A 13,812-nucleotide genomic window follows, 5' to 3' on the forward strand; every position below is an offset into this window, starting at 1 on the left:
GAAACACATAACAAGAAAGAAACTGCTCTTGAGCTTTTTACAAGTTTTGAAAAATTAAAAAAAATATAAGCACTTCAAAGGGTAAAAAAAAACAAGTGTTAAAGAGGTTTTCCTATTCGACGTAGCTACGAAAGTCGTTTAAGTAATAACCCCACAGAAGTATCCCAGGGAAAAAAAAAAAAAAAAAAAAAACCAAAATAAAACAAAACGAAACCACGAGAAGGTAAGGCACATTGGGCAGTTTTGTTCAAATTTAAGCTCCACAAATGAGAACTGAAACAGTAAGGCCCAGTCGCGGGAGCAGCTGAAGTATACACCACCATCAGAGGTATACGCCATCGAAGAATAAGCACAGCAACGAAGAACCATGCGGTTAAGCAACAGCCAGCGGCGAAGTCGCGCAAGAATTGCAACTCTGCATAGGTTCACGTACGTGTTACATATATTCCACGACCCAACCCCGAAAGGTGCATGCGGAAGGTGGGAAGAAAATTAAGTGCTCTACTCCTGTTCTTACTCTATCAACAGATTGACCTTAAGGATTACAACTGTATTTCCATTTCTGCATGTTTTTTTTTTCACGCGGTTATTTTTTCCTCCCCGTTTAGAAAGTTCACGCTAAATGAAAAGCTGATTTTTCACTTTTCTCTGCGTGCTTGGTTCCACATCTATATTTTATTATTTCCGCTTTTTTTTCGCGCGCGTTTTTTTACATTTTTGCCATTTTGGCCATTTTGGTCATTTTGGCAATTTGGCCCTTTTCGCCATTTTTTCCATTTTTAACCATTTTTTCCATTTTTCACTATTTTTTCCATTTTTCACCATTTTATTCCTTTTCGTACCAGAGTTTTCCCTTTTTTTCGTTACATCCCATTTCTTTCGCTGGACCTCCCCCAATTAAGCCATTCCACTTCGTGTTTTTGTCCCATTTTCTCCTGTTGTTGCCCATTATTCTATTATTGTGAGTTATTTTTGCTTTTCTCTGGTCTGCACCCCGTTTTGTGTTTTTCACAAAGGCTCCGTCTGTTCTCCAGGAGCATTCCGCGTGTTCGCGTCCACCATTGTGCACTTACATCCCCCCCCTCCTTTTTTTTTTGCGCTTTCATCTTTTTCTTGATTATTTTGCATCTCCCGTCCATCGAGAGAGTTGCACACCCGCGAGTAGCGAACAACTCCCCGACGTAGTGACCTATAGGGTGCCCTCTAAATGTCATTTACACGACCCGTGTAGTGTATTTTTACGTATATTCATTTTTGCCACTTGAATCCGAGATATACGCAGTGAACAGGGAGACGCAAAATCTTGGCACATCGTCATTCGGGAGCAGGGCGATACCTTGCATTATATCGCGTACACAGTAGTCCCCTGGGTGGCCTTGGTAGAAGAATTTCTCCCGAAATCGGAGAGAAAAGAAGAGGTAGAATACAAGTTTGAACGAAGGAATAGAGGCTCAGCAGAGGAAGAAGCAAGGAAGACATTGCGAAGAAGCGGGCCAAATTAAACAGCAACAGGGGCACGCTGCGAATCGGAGACTGCAGGCCATTACGCCAGATATCTCACCCAACTGCGTGCCATTACGCCAGTTACATCTCCCAACTGCACGCCAAACGGAATCCCCAAATTGGAAGGAAAAAAAAATGGACGCCTTCTACATATACACCGAAAAGGGCAGGAAGTTGTTGGAACAGATTTTCGCAAATGATATAAATGCGGAAGCGACTCAGGAAGAAGTTAAAGGTATACTATTGGGGAGCAATCCAATGGAAAGCTCCAATTGCACCGTAATCAGCAGTGGTGATGATGAAAGTATAATCAGAAAGCCTTTCGAAGGGAAATTCATCTTCCTCATTAAGAAGGATTCTCTCTACTTTGTAATTTTAAAGAAGGATGAAAACAATCCAGTGATGACAATCGAAGTGATTCGAGAAATCGTGGAACTTTTTAAAAAATTTTTTAACAGAGAAAAGCTGAGCGAAGACATCATAACGAATAATTATTCTGTTGTTATTTTTCTCATTAATGAAATATTAGCACAAGGAGGAAAGCCGAATGTATTTGTGAATGAAATTTTGAAAAATTTGGTTGCAATTGGTTCTGGGCTCCTCAACGAGACATTGAAATACACACCAGGGATGAGCAATATACGCAACTTGCTTGCATTAGGGAAAAATGTCTCAGGAGAGAATAAGTCCAAGGGAGTGAAGATTAATCACAGTTACAACAACGGAACGACAATCCACAGCCAGGATAAGCAAAATGTCTTTTGGAGAACAAATAATGTTTCTCATGTGAATAATAAAATATGTGTAGAAATCAGGGAGAATGTGAATTGCGTCTTGACTAGGAAGAACAAGATAATTCACTTTTCTATTCAAGGAAACGTTCACGTCCATTGCTCAATTAAAGGGTCACCATTGATTAAAATGATCTTTAACAGAGACATAAAGCTTCATTTGACCCACCTACATTACACTGCCAATTACAGTTTGATAGTTAAAAGGAGATTACGTAGTCCAGACGCAGAAAAAAACTCTTTTTTTTTCGTTCCCTTGAATGAGAGCTATATCATTATGCAGTACGTTTATTATTTCCCCTTGAAACCTAAGAAAAGGGGAGTGCACTCAACAAGCGCAAGTAGTTCTGTATCCACCGCTCCCGAGTTAACGAATGTGCTGAATTTAACAAATGACAACTCCACGCAGAGCGTTCCAGCGATATTGGATAAGAACACACAAGAAGGAAACAACCAGGTGGAAAAGAAAAACGATGAAGTGACTCAGGAGAATCATAAAAAGGAAGAGGAACTGAAAAATGAAAAGAGGGAAATTTCCCCAGCAGAAGATCGATTCAGGAGTTATATGGAAGAAAAGAAGAAACCCATTCCGGAAAAGCCGTTACATAGAAGTAATAACCAGGTTGTGACATTTTCACCTACCCTCGAAACTACCCATAACGTGGAGCAGAAAAATGGAAATATTCAGCCGAGTACCGACAATGACGGTATAATCGTAATTAGAGATACGCTACCGTGTGTACGGAATAATGAGCGCTACTTATTACCAATAAAGGTTAAGGGAGTTATCACTTATACACCTAACGAGTACAAGTATAATATCAAACTGCAACTTATCTTGAATGATATAAAGAGAAACTGTGATAGCGACATGAAGATAACTGGGTATGCGAACATCTCTGTAAAAATTCCAGTGTATAATTTCATAAAGTACGTTAATATAATCTGTACAGTAGGAACTATATCATACATTGAAAAGTGCAATTCTGTCTTCTGGTGCATCGACAAGGTGGAAAATTCGGACATTGACCTTTCGGCTGAGTTAACCTTATTTATACAACCCAATCCAGATGGAACATTTTGTAGCCATAGATATTATTATGAGAAGTTTGTAAGGTACAATAATGACGCGTTTATTAATGGGCTTCCGGATACTTCCCGAGGCAATGGCATTTCGAATTGCTCCTACCGTGGTGCGGGTGCTAAAAATCTCAAGATCATGAGAGGAAGCGATGGTTCCAGTATTTTTTCGAACCATCTGGCTAAGTGGCTCAATATAGACGCGGGTGCCTACCCCGACTTCTCTTTCCCCGTGTATGTCTCGTTTACGGTCATTGGGATAACAGCTTCGGGAAAGCGTGTCGAAAGAGTCGAGTTGAAGAGACCCAGTAATGCGTCCCTCCAAGCGGTGTACAGATACTGCACGACCTACAACCATGTAGAGTTTAGAATATAGGCACGGTGGCAGAAGTAGGGATATTTCTGGTGGTGAGGCATAGAGAGAGGAAGTATAACACTGGAAGCGGAACGTACAAATGTGAACAGTGTGAGCAATGCGCACCCCATGCAATTGCAGGGAAAAAAAAAAAAAAAAAACACCGATTTAGAGATGGACACATATAGAAGACACAGCTGGAGAGGGCACCGTTTAATATTTCTACAAACTCGAAGCACACGATATGTGGATGGGTGATGGCGAAATATCTTCAGTTCTTTTGCCTACTCTGCATTTCGACCGAGTGCATATCACATGTGTTTCCCTTTCGCGAGAATTTTTGATTCTGTTAGAAATAAAGAAGAAGATTGTGGAATGCATATTGTAGATTAGACATTACACATCGCACATTGCAGAATGGCAAAAAAACGGAGAGTGCCAATGCATGTGTGCTTTTCCGTCTCCATGAGGACCGAGCGCACACATAAGATTCGACGTGACTCAGTGGGGTGAAAACTGTACGACTACACCCGAGTTAGAGAGTACCGAGCTTTATAGAATTTTCCAGATCCAGGGTGTCGTCAACTCTGCACAAGGAAGTGCGAAAAAGGAGACAAGAAAATTACCATCGAGTGAGGCTAACAACGCTGAAGCGCGCATAATGATTCTCTATGCGTTCGCCTGGTTACGCTTTTTTTTTTTTCTCTCTTTTTTCTTTACCTGCACATCTTCTTGTGGAAGTCGACGTTCTTGTACAGGTTGATAATTTCCAGAAACTCCAAAGACTACAGAACAGACGAGGAAATGAAAAAGTAGTCATATTTTCGCAATCTAGATATTTTAATTTTCGTACTTAAGTGTTGTTAAACAGTTAAGTTACTTTGTAGGATCTGCTGATGTTTCCGTTTTCTCTCTGTCATTGGGGGTAAAAAGGAAATTCATATGTTAGTCAGGTTCGGTATGACAATGCTGTGAGATGTGGGTTTATATTTCCTTCTTGCAGTGAAAAAGTGGTTAGGGGTGGTCGGACGGTTCTTCCTTTTAATGGGTTGGTTTGGTTGGTTTTTCCCCTATCCAGCTGCCGATATGCCTTTTTTGTTTAAATTTTTTTTTCTCCTTTTTGTTTAAATTTTTTTTTCTTTTTTTTTTACGTTTTTCTGAGTTATCCGCATGAGGATCTCTATGACTGTCTTTAAATTTTTGATATATTGCAACATGTCTTCATTCGAGTGAAATTCAACTTTATCCTGCAAGGAGTCATCCAAGGGGTGGAGAAGTAGCGCTCATAACAAATGCCTCATGTGTGTGCGCAGGTGGCTGTTTGTTTAGTACTGTTGGAATGTCTAATCTGACAGCTGACGTAATCCTTCAGTACAACAAGAAAAAAAAAATTGTTTTACTTCCATATTAATCGAGTGAAAGTAGTTGTTTTGTTTCTCCAAGAATTTTTTTATTTTGTCCAGCTTCATGTTAATGTCTTCTAGTTCCTTTTCGCTACGAGGTTTACAGAACGATATTTCCAGCATGTTTCACACAGGTGTGTAGGGGAGGGAGGAAAGGATCCAAAGATGCGATATGAGTACTGGTGCACTAACGAGGGGGAAACTTCGTTTATCATTTCGTAGCTGTAGAAATGTATACCTTGCGAAGACGAGCTTGTACATATCATACATGTCATCCGATATTTTTTCTTTTTCCTGGTGTGAATCAGGAAGAGGAGCGGAACGGGGGAGTTAACAACGATCGAGAACACTGCCAGCACACACGTGTTCGCATGTGAAAAGGAGTATGTGCTGCCATTCGCCTGCCCACTGTGTCCAGTTTAACATTTAAAATTTTGTTCTTCAATATATTCTTGTCCTCCGAAAAGGTGTTTATGATGTCGTTATTGAGAACAATGTATTCCTTAATGGCGTCCTACGGTTTATACAAAAGTAGGGGAAGTACATGGCGGGAGAATAGAGCTAAAATGAAGAGAAAATTGGGAGAGAATCGCAACAATTCTGATAAAAAGGGGGGTATAGAATAAGGGAGGAGCAATGGTTGGAAGAATGACCCCGCAGCGCCTAAGCACATTCAGCTTAGCTTTACTTCGAGCTTCCTCTGAGATGACTCCTCCTCCTTTTGCAGCAAATTCTTTTTATTTTCTATATCTTGAAACTTTTGATTTATGTCATAAATATCTGTAACTCCCTGTTTTGTCGCACAGTGATGGAGTGCGTGGAAAAAAAAAAAAAAAAATTACATTCCTAGCTTGGACTGGAACAGTTGCGGTGATTTGCCTTTTACGCGCATTACTATGCGCATGTGTGTGTGTGCCCCCCCACATGGAGGCCATTTAGACGGGGGTTACATAAATCCCATTTTTTGTCCGATTAACTATTTTGCGGTTCATCGGCAGGGTTATTTCTCACGGGGGGTGGAGGTGATAATTGGACAGTTCTTTGGGAGTTCCCCTCTACATATATGTATCCATCCCCACATATACGGATCTCTCCTCACATATACATATATCTCTCTTTATATATGTCCTCTTCCTCCCTTTTTTTTTCGCCTCCTCCCCTTACGGTTGCCTCCCTCAGCTTCGATATGGTGGCATATATGTTGCTTGCATTTTCGAAGATGTTGGATGCGCTCAGTTTTAAGTAGTTGTTGAGTAGCAAGTAGTAGATGAGGAGCTTCTTGAATTTTTTTTTTTCCTCGACCATCAGCGCTATGTCTGCGTTGTGCAGTTTGTTGTTTTTGTATTGGCTGATCATTTCCCTGTGAGGGTTTGGGGGGAAAGTTGGCCCCGCAGGTGTGAAGAGGAAGCAAGGAAGGCAGCAGCGAAGGGGGAGCTATGCACAGACAAACAGGAATGAAGAAGCCAAGAAGAAGAAGCGAAGACGACGACGAGAGACAAATCTGCAGGGGCCTACGCATGCGTTTCCTTATAGCCATACCTCCTTATCCTGAGTATATTGCTGTGCTCCTTGTTGACATTCATATATTTGAGGATTTCCTCATTTTTATTTTTCGCCTTCAGGAGTTCCTGCAGGGGGGAAATTGGGGAACACATGAGGGGAAGGCCTCTCGTGCATCCACTCACATTTGTTTATCTGTGTCGGTTCCTCGGTTCATTTGGTGAACCCCTTGTAGTCACTCCTGTGCATTGTTGCAACTCTCATTTTGTGAAGCGTAGACAAAATGTGCGTCTCACCGTTTTTTTCTCATCGATGGATTTTTTTAAATTTTTATTTTCCGAAGTTATTTTTCTGTTATGATAGGGGCGCGGAGGGAATGCAAAAATCGGTGCCGACGGTAAACATGTCTACATGCTTATGACAGTGTCATCATGGTGTGGCGCCCATGAGGAATATGTCCTGTTTTTTTTTTTTTTTTCGCTGCTTCCATAATAGCATTACTGAATCGCGTTGTGCAATTGCCGTTCGTTATTTTTAAGGCCCGTGACTGTTCTTTCCAAGGAGTTTAAGTAGAAGTACAACATTTTCTTTTCCTTCTGTTTTTTTTGGGTGAAAAGAACATGGCATAAAAGGAGAGATTGGCGTTGTGCGTTGTCGACGGTTTGGGCGTTTCCCCGTCGAGACGCCTTCTTTCCATATCGCCTGGAAGCCCATTCGATAACTTTCTTGAGCTTTTGTTCGTCATTTGCCTCCCCCGGAGGTACCTACCTTGAGCCGTTGCAACATAATTTGGTAGGTGTGCTTGGAATGCTTGAGGTTTTCAAATTTATTTAATATCTCTTCATTCTTCGTCTTCAGTTCTTCATGTTCCTTTTTGTTTTTCGTAAATGCGATGTGTGCACAATTAGGTAAGTAACTTTGCAGATGCCCAGTTAGGTATCTGTCCATAATGCAGATACCTATCCACACAATGCCTATCCACGAAACTGAGTGAGCACATGTAGGGGAACATTTCCTCATTCCTCTGCTTATCATTCCTCCGCTTATCGTGCCTTCCCTTCTCATTTCGCCCTTCTCACTTTGTCCGAATTCGACTCTTTCTATGCATGGTGAATAGGCAGCTACCGAGGGGTGTGAAACTGCGACCCTCCTTTTATTACAATTTTTTGTTGCACGAGAGAAATCTTGTTGAGTTTTAATTCTCGATTGAGGAGGTCCAAATTTTTCTGCACCAAGGTGGAATGAGCGGTGGGTTGGAAGATCAACCGTGTGGGTTGTTACTTCGATCGCCTCTCCGTCCCTTCGTTGATTTTCTCCCATTTCACTTCTCCTGGGGGACATTTCATGCCAGCCATTCCTAGCCTCACCTTGGTGTCTTCATACTTATTAAATGTAGTCTCCTTTTTTTCCTTGATAAAGTTAAATTTCTTTTTTACTGAATATACAATGTCCTCTGTATTTTCGTTCAGTTTTTCATTGTCTTTCTGGGGTGGGGAGTGTTCAAGGGGCGCATTTTTGAAGTAGTCCCAATTGGGTAGCAGTTACTGCCTTCGAGTGTGGTTTCTTCTCACACATGGAGAACTGTTTATTTTTTCGTACCTTGTAGAAGGGCACCAAGTCCTTCAGATTACAGAGCTTGTCGTTGTTTTGGTTTTTCATTTTGCACTTGGGAGGATGCGGCGGAGGATACTTCTTTGGGTGCTTTTATTTTGTTTTGGCCTCACTTTTTGGCCCAATTTTTGGCCCAATTTTTATCCCGCTTCTTATTTAATTTGTTTTCCTTTTTATCCCAGTCTGCTTTCAGTTGCCAAAGGTCGAGGTAAAAATGTAGGGAAAATAAATCCCGGCTAGTGTGTTGTGTTAACTTGCCTGTGCCTCTACTCACTGATCGGTGGCCTACACATGCACACACGTATACTCCCCCCCGAGGGTGTAAAAATGTTTCCCCTATTATGTACCTGCCGGTCAATTCGTCTGGATATGGGTTAAATTGCCTCCTTTTGAAATTTTTTTCGTTGAGAAACGTGAAGAGAAGAAAAAGGAAGCATAGTAAAAATATGTAGAGTGAAAAAGACACAATGGAGAAAAAAAAAAGAAAGAAGCATTAGGCTATATCCCTCGTCATCGCATAAAATGGAAGCTTTATTTTTTTTTTTTATGTACACATTTTTGCAACTCGTACTTTAGTCACTATTAAGCGTAAATGAGTTTACAATTACGCCGCTTCGTGTCACGGGGAAGCTTCCTTCTTGGGGGGTTAAGAAGGCCGAGTGTACCGGTTTGAAGGGACTGACGAGATGTGCGCTCATACGCAGTGCGTGGCGGCGTCTTTGTCGAATTCCCATGAAGACACGGCAGCAGAATAGGCGCAGCACGTGGAGTATTGTACCGGCGCGCACAGCGCTCTTCAAAGCGGACGCTCCATATAATCTGTGCCAAAACGGCGACTAGTTAAATTCGCAACGGTGTGGGGACACCTTACGAATGTCATACTTGATATAAATTTTAATCAGTTTTCTTAAAAAAAGTACCAAAAATTATTTTTTTTAGAGTTATAAAAAAGGGTGGGCTGATTAGACGAATTACTGAAAGCGCACACGCATACTTTTATCAAAATGCGTGGCGAAAATAATTAAAAAAAAAAAAGAGAGATACAGAAAGGTATAGGGAGATATAAAGAGGTACTTAACGGGACAGAGAAATGTGAAAACAAATGTCTTTTTTTTTTTCTCTCTCTCCCTCTTTTTATTAAATTATGACATATATTTTTCTGGGGAGTGGATCCTTGAATAAGGCTTATGTGCGGCTTTCACTATACCGTTTCAATATCCACCCCGTTTGCACACATGGTGTGGCTTTTCTTACTTGATTTGCAGAGGCAGGTTAGCTCTTCCCCGTTTGGGAAAGGAGGCCCCCCATTTGTCACAAGGATCTAATATATAATAAGAGAACGTACACGTAGCAAGGTGCATAGCGCGTATGCCCATTTTGGGTGTATTATTACCCAATCTTCAATTGGCCGCCGCGTGCGTGTCAGGGGGGAGTGGACAAAACCGTACCGATAACGTTGACTTGTGATATGCCCCCATCAGGATGGAGCGAAATTTTAAAGTGAGTGGCTGTCCTCTCCATGATGGTGAAATTATACTCAAGCAAATTAAAATTGTAAAAAGTTTTCTTGTGATCGTTGGCCAATTTACATGGAGGGAGTTGCATCCAATCTATTTTTTTCTTTTCCATGTTTTCGTCTTCTTCAAAAATGCGTTTCTGTTCCAGTAAATCCAAAGTGAGCATGTCTACACAGTCTAATAAGTATATTTGGATATATTCTGGATGATCATGTTTGTAATTGCCAATGTCGAAGGTAAAATTTTCGATGACGCCCCGAACACCGAATTTAAAAATGGAAACATTTTTAATTGAGTTGTAAGTAAGTGTGCGTAGAATAATTGGTGGCCTATTGGACAATCTTTTTGTTGAGAAGCCATCCGTTTTATACGAATCGATCATATTTTTCGGATGGCCTTTGTGTATATCATCACAATGGTAGTATATTAAAGTACATCCATTTTCTGGTTTATTTAGGAAAATCTTCTGTTTCGATAAAATGGTATGCTTCTTAAATAGGGTGACGAATTCGCCATAAAATTTTATTTTATTTATGCCTCCATCTGGATATAAATTAATCCGTATATGTGTCCATGGCTTGATCAAGGACAGGTCGTTAACTTTAAAATAGTAGATTTTTTTTTTATGAAAACATTTGAGGAAATCTACACAGTCGGCTTGGAGTAATTCAACCCAGGGAGTATTTTGATTTTCCAGAATGTCTGATATGGATTTATCAATTTTGTAGGATTCTAAAAAATTGTAGCTTTTTCTTTTTGCAATTTTCTGTTCCCTGTGTTCTGCTCCTTCTTTCTCTTCCGTTTCGTTCATTATGTATTCTTCCTCTTTGATAATTTCGTCAATACAGGGATTTTCCACCACCTCGATTGACAAATGGGGGCATATATCTTCCTCCATATTTTCGAAATTTATCTCTATTCCGTATATAACACTCGGATACTTCAATTTGAGTATTAGCCACTCGTGTCCTACGTCCCTCCTTCTTCTAGTCACCCATCCGACCTTGTCTTCAATCATTATGTTTTCCGATTTGCTAATCGACTCGTCCGTTACGAAAAGGACTTTTGACCCAAAATGTTTAGACAAAATGTTGTTAAAATTGAGAAAGTGTACTTCCTCTTTCGTTTCAATTTCTTTCGATGGGATCTTCACATTTTTACTCACAACCCAGCTGAAGATATTGTTAAAAAGGCTTAAAATTTTCCTTTTTTTTTTTTTCTTCAATTTATAATTTGATTCATTATTCCCTCCTGTTTCCACACACAGTGGGGCTTCTCCCCCCGTTGGTTCCTCCTCCCCGCTGACTTCACTCGGTCCTATTTCTTGTAGCTTTCTTTTCTTCGCACTTTTCGCAGATTTCTCTTCATTGGAGCGACTCAACGTTTTGCCTTCCTCCTCGGTCGTCTCTTCCTGGCTATTCATCATTGTGTGTTTTGGTCTCTTCCCCGTCCGAGTGCGTCTTCATGAATGCTTCCTGGCCGTTCGTTTGGTCTTGCTGGGATATGCTCTTATTGTCGTTCACCTAGGGGGTCCCTCCTGTTCTCTACCTACGTGTGTGGGATTATAAGTATACGCCTATATATGTGTATTCCACTCAGTGTGACAAAGGGGCAGTCTCACGCATGTATGTACATTGCACGACGCGGTAGGGAAGTGCGCGAGTGCACATGTGAGCTGCGTGAATTATATGTTCTTCTGTCACGTGGAAGAAAGGTTCCGCGCGTTTTCTTCTCTTTTTTTTTTTTTTTTCTGCACATCATGTGGAAGAAGCTGTACCGTTAGGCGCACATCGTGTGTGCTTTACATAACGTTGAATAGGGAGATGATTTTTCTTTATTTTTCCATGCCGTCAAGATAATTACCCAGTTTGGCACAGCACTTTGTATATCTCTTCTTCTCATTTGGAGAAATTCCTCCAACTGTTGTAGATCCTACGCCGCATCTCACAAATGTGCCATCGCGTTTTGAACGCGAATAAGGTGGCCACAAGTTGACGCAGAAAAAGGATTCTCACATTTGGAGTAATGATATGGGGCCCAAGAAGTGTCGCTACTGTTTTGATACCATGCGCATGAAAGGGAGGGGGGGCGTAAAAAAGTTGTGTTACTTCCCCTTTTTAACGATGACTAGGGTTGATAAATGAAGGAGGCGACGTGGTTACAAAGGTGTGGTTCCCTGCCGAGGCAGCCACGGTGGAGCATTAAACTGAACGAAGCTGATTTGAATAACATTTATACGGTGAAGTATCGGTTATACATTGAAGTATCAGTTTCACAAAAGTGCGACAGGAGGTGCATTCACGGGTGGGACAGGTGGTCAGTGGACATTACCACTTCCCTTCCCCCGCGATACCACCAACTGAGGGTATTGTCACAAATACAAATGGGTGGAGTACACACAGAGAGGTAGCTAGTTATAAAATTTAACCTTTTTTTTAGAATATATATGAGCTTCTAAGGTAGGATTTGCATTCATGGAGTGGGGGGAAAAATCGTTTGGCGACTATGCCGTGAAGTTTGCATTCGTGTAGGGTTGACACGCATGTGACACCTCTATGCGATTTGTTCAGGTTTCCTCGAAGTGTTTTCCCAGCTTCTGCCTGTTACAGATTGGTGGGAATAAGGAGGAGAAAAACCTACTGGAGAATGTTTTTTTTTTTTTTTTTGCTGATCATTATATGTAGAACTTCCTCATCATATGTTACGGTTACGAATGTATGTATATACATTTTTGAAAACGCCACGTTGTGGTGTGCCTATAAAAAAAATTTCTCCAGTTTTGCTTTGCGAGTAATCCACGCAAGTGTTAAATTATGCTCCTTTTTTTATAGAGGCCTTATTTATCTTTTTTTTCTTTCCCCTCGATCTTCCTCGCGTGTGCGACACATTGCAATGAACTGGGCAATAAAAAAAAAAGAACAAGTGAAAAGATTACTTGGGTGACATAAAGGTTTATTCTCGTGGGGAGACACATAAATGGCGAAATGGAAATTTAAAATGAAACGACTGTTTATTCCAAATGTTAAGAGAAGAAGTTCCATTTTGAAGAAAGAAATGGCAGACTTGAGGGGTAAAATAAAATAATGCCATAATTTTTAGCCATGCTTAAATGTCTGCAAATCGCGAACGGGGTTTTAAAAAGGCATAGGCTAACAGAAGGCGACATTACACCACACGGTATGCTACAATAATATGGAAGAAAAAGGGAAAAAATGAATTACCTTGGGAGGAGTTACTCTGTCCATGTGCTATTTTTCGAACTATGGAAGACGTCGGCGCTTACCACCGAGAGAGCAAATCGAATCGGCGAGGTGGAAAAGCGGCTGTGTACAAAATTAGACGTGAGAGATTTGAAGTTCGCAATTTAAAAAATAATCCGGTGCGCGCAGGTGTACGTTGTTTCTCGTTTGTTAATTTTTTCCCTTTTTTTTTAAGGTTCTTTTTTTTTTCGTTTTAATTTTTCCATTTTTGATACGCTGGTCATTCTGCCAGGTCTCCCCACGTGCCCCCATGCAACGCTGAAAATGTAATAACCCCTACTTGTGGGTGGGCGTAAACTGCGCGCGAGAAGAAATGAAAGCAGAGTTGGCGCGCGTGAACCGAGCTAACAACCTCACTTTGGTACACAGCGGCAGTGTGTCCCGTTAGAAGCAGCTAATTTTCATTTACTGCGTAGCTGTTGTGAAGACAGGTGCGGACACAAACTTCGGGACAGAATAGCGTGTAACCTTTTACGCAGAAATTATGTGGTCTCCTCCAGATTGTTCATCCCGAGGTGAGTGAGCATTTTTTGAGAAGGACATTTCGCTGAAGTAGCCAAGGGATATAAAATGTATTCCGCTTGACCAGCCGGAACATTCGCATGGTGAAATAAAAAATGGGGAGAATAACTGTCGCTCATTTTGTTTTTCCCTTTTTTTGGTACATACCGAAAGAAACACAAAATTGAGAAGAACCATTTTAACAAAAGGGCTATAATACCGGTGTGTGTGTGTAAAATTACCGTCACAAATGTGTGAAACAAATGTGAAAGGAAAAAAAAAAAAAAAAAA

The 13,812-nt window shown here is 40.9% G+C and overlaps 3 protein-coding genes across 3 annotated transcripts; 1 reads left to right on the top strand and 2 right to left on the bottom strand.

The window, feature by feature from the left end:
* Positions 1-1,638: 1,638 nt before the first annotated feature.
* Positions 1,639-3,750, top strand: C922_00382 (hypothetical protein; the record flags this gene model as incomplete). The annotated part of the gene is made up of 1 exon (XM_008815999.1): positions 1,639-3,750. The coding sequence occupies one exon, from the start codon at positions 1,639-1,641 to the stop codon at positions 3,748-3,750; it is 2,112 nt and encodes a 703-aa protein (XP_008814221.1).
* A 514-nt stretch (positions 3,751-4,264) lies between these two features.
* C922_00383 (hypothetical protein) lies at positions 4,265-8,291 on the bottom strand (the record flags this gene model as incomplete). The annotated part of the gene is made up of 16 exons (XM_008816000.1): positions 4,265-4,316; positions 4,450-4,514; positions 4,610-4,642; positions 4,881-4,976; positions 5,130-5,223; positions 5,371-5,426; positions 5,557-5,646; positions 5,821-5,922; positions 6,297-6,492; positions 6,672-6,760; positions 6,929-6,983; positions 7,134-7,228; positions 7,401-7,502; positions 7,793-7,858; positions 8,000-8,116; positions 8,232-8,291. 16 exons carry the CDS (start codon positions 8,289-8,291, stop codon positions 4,265-4,267), a joined length of 1,368 nt encoding a protein of 455 aa, XP_008814222.1.
* A 1,374-nt stretch (positions 8,292-9,665) lies between these two features.
* On the bottom strand, positions 9,666-11,186 carry C922_00384 (allantoicase; the record flags this gene model as incomplete). The annotated part of the gene is made up of 1 exon (XM_008816001.1): positions 9,666-11,186. One exon carries the CDS (start codon positions 11,184-11,186, stop codon positions 9,666-9,668), a length of 1,521 nt encoding a protein of 506 aa, XP_008814223.1.
* Positions 11,187-13,812: the final 2,626 nt, after the last annotated feature.

This window comes from Plasmodium inui (genome assembly GCF_000524495.1).
Source record: "Plasmodium inui San Antonio 1 unplaced genomic scaffold supercont1.1, whole genome shotgun sequence".
Classification (NCBI taxonomy): Eukaryota; Apicomplexa; class Aconoidasida; order Haemosporida; family Plasmodiidae; genus Plasmodium; species Plasmodium inui.